General features: G+C 35.4%; 1 protein-coding gene across 1 annotated transcript in view; it reads right to left on the reverse strand.

Annotated features, from left to right (window-relative positions):
• The window catches only part of ARMC4 (armadillo repeat containing 4), a 67,941-nt gene that overhangs the window by 53,293 nt on the left and 4,197 nt on the right, over positions 1 to 10,451 (reverse strand). The window contains 3 exon segments of the mRNA XM_014308177.2: positions 8,502 to 8,640; positions 8,843 to 8,965; positions 10,394 to 10,444. Coding sequence (XP_014163652.2) covers positions 8,502 to 8,640; positions 8,843 to 8,965; positions 10,394 to 10,444 — 313 coding nt within the window.

Genomic DNA, 10,451 nt, shown 5'->3' on the forward strand with positions numbered 1-10,451 from the left:
GCAGGCTAGGAAAGAAAGATACAAAATTTACTGTAAAGTCAAACCTTTAAACTGAAATCTAAAGGCATTATAGAAGAACAAGTAATAAAAGTATGAACAGGATTATAAAGAATATTATTCCAAATGTGTTACCCAATTTGTAGCAAAACAAAAATATCTGAATGGAAATATATAAACATTTCAATCAAGTTACAGTGCAGCTTCCGAAAAGAAAGCAAAATTAAGTAAAATGAAAACTGTACAGTTTTTGGCTCACAAATATCTCCATAAATACAGTATCTATTTGAAGGGTGTTGTACTAGTTTATTTAATTTGGTTTAGGATTTAGAGTGAATGTGACTGAATGCTACCAGAAAGTGAAATATTGTTTTACCCTGCATGGTAATGTCAAAGATGGGGTTTTTTTTACTGTTTAGACCAATGGCTGAAATTTATTTTGCCAGAGTAAAAGTGTATTTTCTCTATTGTGTTAAGTAAATCCTGGACAGGTAGTTAGCTGTGCATGTCTCTGATAACAAGCCTGTGGCTGAATAACAGGGGGAAAAAATTGCTGCTTGTGGGCAATTTTGTCATTCTCCAGTATAATTGCTCCGTTTTTATTATGAGTGTATATAATCTGAATGGCAATTACAATATACTTTACAAAATTAAGACCAAACACACCAAGTCAATATATTTTTAAAAATACTCAACAAACAAAAGAGCATGATGTGATAGCCCAAAAATAGTTGGTCAAATTACTGTTGCACCAGACTTTTAAAATTAAAATTCATTAATGGAACAAAAAAACTCCTAGGGAAAACATAATTGTTTTGTTGGAATCCCAACCCAAAGCAATATTGTCATTTTTATAAAACAAAAAATCCAAAATAAAAAGTAAAGTATGAAACAGAATTCTTAGTTTAAAAGTTTGTGACTTTTTTATTTTCTGTTGAACTTTACTCTCTTAAATCACAAAGAAATTTTCTGCTAGAAAATACTTTAACATCTAAATAAATTTTGATAAAGCTTAATGAAAGACTGAGTACTGCAGTACTCAGTATGTATAAAATACATAATATGCTTGAGCAAGGCAATTTTTCTATGCTAGTCAATCTCTAAGCACACTGAGTTTTGTCATGGTTTAAATACTAGTTCCAATTTTTCATCTTAGTTTATAAAACATACAAGCTGCAACTTGTTAAGACATGACTTATGGACAAGTATAACTGAGTTATGGAATAATTCCCTGACCCACTTCCTGAATCTTCTGGCATTCTTTAGCTCCAGCCTGGCAGTATGTAAACCATACAGATTAATATAAGTAAAGCCAGTGGAAAATCACAGGCATCACAACATTTCAAAACATTCACACTGGACTACAACAATGCACAGAAGCTGCACTGTTTAAGTTGCAGATTAATACCTTGACCCTGACCCTACACAGTGGCAGAAGTGACATATATGTCGTGACCTCGATACAGTGAGTTGAAATTGTCATATTTTATGAAACTGAAAAGAAATGAGTTTCCAAACAAAAAGGATGTCTATTATTTTCTGCGTGAACCAGGAGGTTTTGTTAGGCAAGCATTGATTCCCTCTTGAAAACTCTTCCAAGACATGTACCCATTCTGTTAGCTTTCCTTTTCTAATTCACAGAAATTGGATTCTAATATAGAAGAGGCAAAAGTCTAACAGTTCATGTGCAAACATATGAACTTTTACTTCCTTGGACTGGGAATAACAGAATATTTTCCTAGTAACTTCTTAAACCTCAAACTTGGAAAGAAGTGAAATGGCGACCCCAAAACCACAGAAAACCTGGCCAAGATAATATATAATATCTTAACAGTGCAAGTTTATCTTCTAGTCCATTGTGAAATTTTCAGTTTAGGAGTGCATTTCTTCCCTAGATGCATCTGGACAATTTTGTAAGGACACTTCATCTGAGGAAAATAAAGCACATATGTGTTTTAAAAGAACATGTAGAAAATAGAAGCAAATAGAATTGAATGAGAAAGGGAAAAGGGTTTAGGATTAAATTTTAAAAAGAAAAAACCCTACACAAACAGCACTACTGTTAACAGTAATGTAAAACTGTAAACCCTGACTGGAGACTTGGAGATGAGACCTTTGCTGTCCATAACACAGATGTGCTACTTATCTTGTGTGACAGTGCTAGACCCGCCTAAGCCATTCTGACTTTTTCTAGTACTTGGCTCAGAAAGAGGGTAAGAGCCTTAATGCTATTACACACATATTAATTTTAGGTATCCAGCTAACTTAGGAAACCAGTGGATGTGAATCTGAGGAGAAAAGTTAATGAGGTTGAACTAGGAAGGACTGCTGCCTCTGCAGGCTGCTGGAGAGCTTGCATACTGTGGAAGCTTCATAAGCACTGAACAGACAGAAGAAGCAGTGTCATTTGAAACTAGCCAAAAAAATTTTTGCAAGGAAAACAAAATTATAGCAATCGTTTATGAAAACCTAAGAGACAGGTGTTCTCTGGAGAAATAAAACAAACTTAGAAACGGGGCTTAGTGAGAGCATAGGAAAAACAAATATGGGTGAAGACATGGCTGAAGCACAGGCGTGCTTCTGGAATAACAGTGTAGAGTGAGCTGTGATTCAACTGAGCCTAGAGCAATGTGGAACACTTAAAAACAACACAGAATGCTGTTCTCACTACTTAAAACTCTTGCTACCTTTCAGACACAATCACATCCTAATTATTTAGGAAACGTAACAATTTGATTATCTACTTCATGAATATAAAATCTGAAGTCAGATTGAGACAATTGTGGCAATTTACTACTATTTTAGAGGAACTACAGTTATGGTGTCAAAGCCATAGCTCATTAATTTCATTACCTGCTTTCATCATTGACTACAACCTTGTAGAAAGAGGAGAATCGCACTTATTTTACATTCTTTTCCTCAGTCCTTTATTTTTCATCAACTATGTCTTCTTTCTCCTTTTGTACTGAATTCTGTTTACTTTTTTTTCTTTTTTTTTCTAGATTGACTTTCATCTCATCAGCTATGAAACTCTAAGGAATGTGTGACCCTGTGAACATTAATTAAACCTTCACTACACAGAAATTCATCAGAGTTGGTACTGGTGTTAATGGTCACAATTCAACTGGTTGTTATGAATTTTACATGTCTCTTGGGATGAAGAATGATTGCATGGTATTTTGAACAGGGAGCTATTCCAATGCTTCAAAGTTGCCAATTATAATAATAATTTGAGAGTTCACCATTTGCCAAATATTTCCTACCTAGTAAAGTTATCATAAAAATATTTCTTTTTCATGATCAGCACTATCAAGGTTGTTAGGAAATACATATCTTAACTATAAATTGAATTTTTCACATATTTTTATTTCCTTTTTTTTCCCAGTAATCACATTCTTCACTGAATTTTAAGATAAAATCTTGGCTAATACTGGAAGATGGGAGCAAGAGATATTCATGAACAGTAGAGGAGAGTGATATGAAGGCCAACAGATTTGCCAAGGCTGATGGGTGAGCCAAACATGTGCCATGAAACACTAGCAGGTGGCACATGATTATGTCACATACTTTTGGTATCTTCTGAAAAATAACAGTCTCAGCCAAACTAAAGCAAAGTTTATTTTTCATCTTTACCTTTCCACCCTGTTGAAAACCTCCTTCAGATTACCCCACCTATACTTTCATAAAGAAGGGAAAAAATTTGTTGTTGGACATTTTACTAATAAGGTGCATTGGTCAAAGTGGTCAGTCCTGAAAAAAGGCCTTAAACAAAGTTACCACATGTACAAAAATATTTTACATGCACTTACATATGCTTATTATGTATTTACTAGCTAAAACCTAATCTTTTGTAAGTCTTGCCAATAAGATATTATAAAGAAAAAACATTTCACTCTTGTGCACAGATTGTAGAAAAAGCTTGATGTGCAATATATGTCCTACACAGATTAGGGACTTTTACTCTTGCTATTAGATCCTAACATTTGTATCCATCACACACACAAGACCAGATTTCAAGACTGTGGGAACATCCATAAACAACAGAGATTTTAGACTTTTCACTTTAAACAATTAGTATCTGAAGATCCATTGTATTCCTTAGGGTGGGATGTTCATGTCTTTTTCTTAGGTCCTGTATATTAGAATAAAATAGAATTATTTTTCTGCTAAACCCAAAATGCAATTGATTTCTTAATACATGGCTCATGAAACTGATTCAAATTTTTATAATGAGCACTAGTATAATCTTAATAATATGGAATGTTTCCAATACCATTATAACTTAAGAGAGCTATACTTTTTCATGATGCAGTTCAAAAATACTGTCTGTCCTCTATTGCTGTAAATTTTGAGAAAAATCTACAAGCCACATCAATGGCTTCACAAGCACCATAAATTTATAACTGTTTCTCATAAAAGAGTTGCTGTATACATCAGCTGCTAAACCACACAATTCTCATTTGCACATGGGCACCTGGGAGCTGGTGCTCAATGCCACTCTCAGGGAACATCCCCTCTGGCTCCTGTGCAGTGCCATAGCCTTTCTCCAGCTCCTGCGCCTCGCACAGGGCACAAACAGCTAGGGAGAGACAGCAGATTTGTCCATGTATGATTCCAAAGAAGAAAAGAAACACAGTGCTGTTCTGGGAACGAGGTCTTTTGCACTGGAGAAATTCCAAACAGATACGAAATTAAAGAATATATTACATGAAGTGTGAGATTTGACTGGTTTCACTAGCATAATCCTGAAATACAGCCAAGAGTAGAATGACTTTCTACATAAGAAACTGAAGGATGAATTCTCTAACTGACATGGTCCTGCAGAACTCTGTTCATCCTCATCCTGGCATAGGTGTACATCTTAATCATGCCCTTACAGGGAACCAAAGTCAAACAGCACAAGGGCTTAAGGGATTAAATATTTACTCTGGATATTGGCATTATTCTTGGCACAGTCACCAGCCCAACTCACCCATTAACATCTCAGTTTTATCATAAAACTGGCAATAGTCAGTGCTCAACTGTGGGCAGCACAAAGCCCAACTCTCACCCTTTTTTTCCCTTTTTTTTCCAGTGAACAGCCCCAGATCTGCCACAAAGAAGACTGTGCATTTCTACCTGACGTTTCCCATTTCTAGTAAAAGGATAATTGAAAAAGATGACCCCTTCGTCCCACTCCTAAAATTTTTCAGATGTAAAATGTAGTCCTTCCTCTAGAAATCCCATTCTTCAGAAGTGCCAATTTAATAAATAATGTCAAATCTGAAGTAGGCAGGGTGAATCTCACTGTTACAAACACCTACAGAGCACCTCATTCCCATTTTATCTACTCTGGCCCCAACGGATGTTTAACACAAGGCCATCACCAAGCTCACTGATCTATTTTGCTGCTCATTGTTAAGTCAGTGGGGAAGCATGGCAGGAACACACAGGCTCCACCTCCTGCTGCATAGCTCTGGGAAGCCTGAAGGTAGGACAAGGAGCCAGACCACAGAAGCAGCTGCTTCCCAGCGGAACAATTCCAACATGGATGCTCTTTCCCAGAAAGGAAAGGGAGTGGAGAAGGGCAAAAAGTCAGAAGGGAATTTCCCCAGCACTGGAATTTTCTCTCCATGAAGAAGAATAAAAGTACAGAGCCTACAGGCACAACTCACAGGATCTTGCAAGTTTGCTTTATACAAATAGCAATCATCTTTTTAACATTTAATGACAATCTAACATTATATAAAAACTAGGTATCTTTCAGGTTTTATGAGAGTTTTTTTGTTTGCAAACTGATCTTTTACAGAGTCTTGCTGAATTGTGATTCTCATTAACTTAGACATTAGAAAAATCATTGCATCTACAAATGATTGCATTTTCTTTGTATCTTGATCAACTATTCTTTAAGGCATTTTATTAATTTTTTCATATGGGCAAACAACACAAGCCCTTTGAAATTTGTGCTTCTATATAAATATGCTTGTAGATACTTAAATAACACAGTCATAAATTTATTTTCTCTTACGTTGCATGTGTCATGAACACTTGCCTACATGAACAACAAGAATGCCAAAAAATCTCCCAAGTCTGGCCAGAAGTGCAGTATTTATACTTGAATTAAAATGAATTCCATGTGCAAGCTAAAGTAGCACTCCATCAATAAAACATTTCAACCACTGTCTGTGGTATGGCACTGAGGCATCTCTTTTCAGCTTTATCTGACACTAGGGAGTTCTTGCTTTATGCAGCTAAGAATGAACATGGAACTGTTTTCACAGAACTATTTTATCTTCAAATACTTAGTTTAATTTATATCTAACTTAAAGAACTATTGGAAGACTCAGGTGTGCATGAATATGTAAAGAAGTATATATTTTAATTTTCATAACAAAACTTTTACTTATTATTGAAGTTTCTATTATAAACTTCTTGATGGGTACTCACTGTCTGATCAAAAATGCTACCCTGTCATTTCCTAGTTCTAAATCATTACGTAATTTTGTTTATTGACAGCTGAAACAAAATAAAGTCAATTTCTAAAACAGAGGTGCATTAAAAATATACTTTCCTATTTGTCATTCTCACTCTTCTTTCAGAATAGTTTTATGCAAATGTAGATATGAATTTCAAATGTATATATCAATTTCAAATACGATTTAAGTTCAATACTAAAATCTAAACCCAATTATATGAAGGATCGAGAGAGGAAAGGGAGTTTGAGAATTAAGTAATCAGGAGAGAAGAGCCTTGTCAGTAAAGAGGGTGGTACATGAATGGGCCAATTAAAAGATTAGTAGGAATTCATCAACAGTAATGAATTTCAAGTATCTTCTCCAGAAGACCTTGGGTCTTTACTAAAAAAGTAGCATGCTTGTTTCTCTGAGCTCTCTCAAAAGTACAAAGAGTTGCTTCATAACACAGAGAGAAGCAAGCTATTCACAAACTGGAAGGTTTGAAAGCATCCTGTTGAACTGTAATTACACGTGAGCAGGAAGAATTCTATAATGCAAAATGTGTACATGTTGCGTTCAGCATTAGGAATCGCTGAGCAAGTCACATGCTCAAAGTTACATTTGCAAAGGGTTATTTTGCCATAGCCAAAATGACAAAAATACAGAGGTCCAACTTGGAAAAAAGATAAATGTAGACAGGCTTGTATTATCCATGTTTGTGTCTCTTTTCCAGGTCCACTAGCAAGGCCCCACAGACATGAACTGAAAACAAGCAGTGTCAGTACTCTGAATACATTTTAAAAGACTGAATTACACTTCTACAATATTTAAAAGAATTGTGAGGAGCCAAAACTTTGCTTATTCCTCACAAGTAATTAATTGTAGAATCAATCATACAATCATAAAGGTTGGAAAAGATCTTCAGGATCATCAAGTCCAACTTTTGACTGAGCACTGAGCACGTCAACTAAAACACAGTACCAAGGGCCACATCCAGTCATTCCTTCAACACCTCCTGTGTGGGGACTCCACTGTTGTGGTAACTTCCCTGGGCAGCCCATTCCAAAGCTTTATCCCCCTTTCAGTGAAAAATTCTTCCTGATGTCCAGCCTGAACCTCCCCTGGCACATCTTGAGGCCATGTCCTCTTGTCCCATCTCTGGTTGCCTGGGAGAAGAGGCTGACTCCCACCTGGCTACAACTCCTTTCAACCAGTTGGAAGGAGTGATGAGATCACCCCTGAGCCTCCTTCTCTCCAGGCTAAACAAGCCCAGCTCCCTCAGCTGCTCCTCATATGACTTGCTCTTTCTGGAGCACCAAAAGCCTATGCCACCATTTTATCTGTCAGATGTGTATTCTCTGTAGTTGCACTCAAAAAAAATAAATAAGCCAGCGCTTTTATTAGCAACTTAACAGAACATAAATTCCAGTATGAACTTGTAAAGGAACTTCTCCTGAGGGAAAAACATAATTGGAGTTTTCCAGAATAGTACAGTTGTTGGGGTTTTGATCTGTTTCAGACATATTCAGAATTCTAACTATCTATATTTATAGGTTCCAAAAGATTTTCAACAAGTCTGTGTAAAAACGTTTTCTTGGTTTGTTTTAGAAGATGCCTGTTTATCATACATTTTCCTGTCCACTAAAGCATCTATCCAGACACAAGACCATGTTAGAATTATTTCAGACATGAATTAATCACAGTTGATGAAAGACTTTAGGCAACTATTCAGTTTTAATAAAAACTCTTGAAAGTTATTATCCACATAAAGAAATCTCTTAGAAAGTTTCATACAAAAAGCAAAACAGAAACCCAATAATTAATAAAGAGATTATGCCATCTTACGTTTTAAATAACAGTGAACAGATGGTTTAATCTAAAGGGCTATATAAGCCAAAACCAGCAGATTAAAAAGAAAGTGCGTAATAGGAAAGTCCACAGTTGCAGGATTTGAAAATACTACACCACAGGGCTATACTAAAGTATAATGAAAAGGAAAGGATAAGGAACTGGTCGGGTCTCCTCAAATGTAACTTTTTTTTACTTTTTATACAATTTATCAATGCTTACTTTTACATATTTTGCAAGTTTTTGAATTCCCCAGTATTCTGCTGACAAATCGGTGCTTCCTTCCTGACGACGTACAGGCTGTTCATCCTCATCAGTCTCTGAGGAACTTTCACTGTCTTCAAGGCTGATTGATGCTTTACTAAAAATAAATAAACAGAATCACCAATTTCAAATAGTTATAAACTATAATATGGACAAGCATATTTCAAACAGGTATGACAACATGGCCTAATAACTAGAAAAATACAACTAATATTACCAAATGGTAAATATAATGATAATTACTGTAGATAGGGAAAATAAAAATTAAAAAATTGAGGAAGGAAATAAGTCATCCATACCATTTTGAAGTTTCTTGAATTTTAACCGATTTAGATTTGCCACTGGCTTTCTTTTTTGTAGTCAGAGATCCAGTTCCACTCTTCCCTTCTCCTTCAGAGTATTTTTTTGGAAACTTGTCACTACTGGATTTGGGTTTATTAAAAAAAAAAAAAAAAGAACACAGAAATTATTTTTTTCCAGAATATTCTTCACCATACTGTGATTCAGAAAACTCCTGATTGTCCATGCATTAACAGTTTTGAATGGATGAAGAGTTCAATAAATGTCTGTGGTTGATTTTTGAACTCACATAAACAAATGAATTTACTATATTCTGGCAAAGAATTTGAGTGCTTAGCTATGTGGCATATGAAGGCATCTCTCCCTTTGTTCTGATCTCACTGGCTCATTTTCATTTGATGCCCTTATTTTTGTCCCAGAACAGACAGTGACTATCTGTTTCCTATTTACCATCCCCAGACATGAGATTCTGTATCTTTCTTCTTCTCCTCTAGTCATCTTATTTACAGGCACTTTTGTCTGCCTAACTCTTGCACACACTTAGATGTTCCACAGCTTTGATCATGCTGAATACAACATATATTACTTTCCTCATATTCCAAAAAACTCCTACTTTCAACTGGCCACAATCTTTGGTCCTTTTTTTTCCCCAAAATAACAATGTTGTGAAAGCAAAATGTCTTTTCAAGCCTGAGCTAGTCAATTTATCACAGTCACAAGAAAAAAAAGAGACTATTACTTATGATTGCAGTCAATTTCACTACATCAAGACTTCATCAATAACTGCGGAAAAAGGTTAGCTCTTGCTTTGGAAAGCCAATTTCTTTCTAATTGATAACCGTAAGTCACATCCAAAATCTCTTAAAATGTTTCTTGCAACTTATTAAATTGGTAGACTTGAGAAAGATACTATTTTTTGTAGGATGACATTGAAAGGCTTTTCTGCAGATATTCTTCTTCCTTCACTTACACAAAATTAGGAAACATGAAATCAAAAGAGAGGACTATTTTCAGAAGACAAATTCAACAATATACAATATATGTATACTCTCTTTTGAGTGTTCAAACTTTGAGATAATCTCATCAGTGAATATCACTGCTAAGCAGAGCTAGAGAAGTAGCTCATATAATACAAAATCAAGTGGCAGTAACAACAGTCATTCTGATTTTCTATCCAGGACCTCTTTCACCTCGCTCAGAAAGTGTGGTTTAGATCAGGTTTTCTAATAAGTCTTGCTTTAAAAGGCATTTTACACCAAAAAATATGATGATATCACAGTCCTGGAGAACCAGTACTGCAGATGATTTCAAGTTCCCTCCCTGCCTTGCTGTGGAAATGACGTAATAACATCAAAGGTGTCACATGACAGAAAAAACCTGAGAATTCTCTTTGGTAGTCCAAACTCTCTCCTTAGAAAGTAACATGTAGTAAGCTTTGTTTTATTCTCCCTAAGTTAAGACAAGAATGGAAACCTGTAACATGCATCCCTACTATTAGCACAGTTTAGATAGATCTAAAGGCAAATTCAATTTTAAAGAAAATTACTTACCTTTGGGAAGCAGAAAGCCCACTGCTTTTCCACTTCATATGTGGTTTTAACCTATGGT

The sequence above is a fragment of the Geospiza fortis genome, unplaced genomic scaffold (genome assembly GCF_000277835.1).
Source record: "Geospiza fortis unplaced genomic scaffold, GeoFor_1.0 scaffold75, whole genome shotgun sequence".
NCBI classification, from domain to species: domain Eukaryota; kingdom Metazoa; phylum Chordata; class Aves; order Passeriformes; family Thraupidae; genus Geospiza; species Geospiza fortis.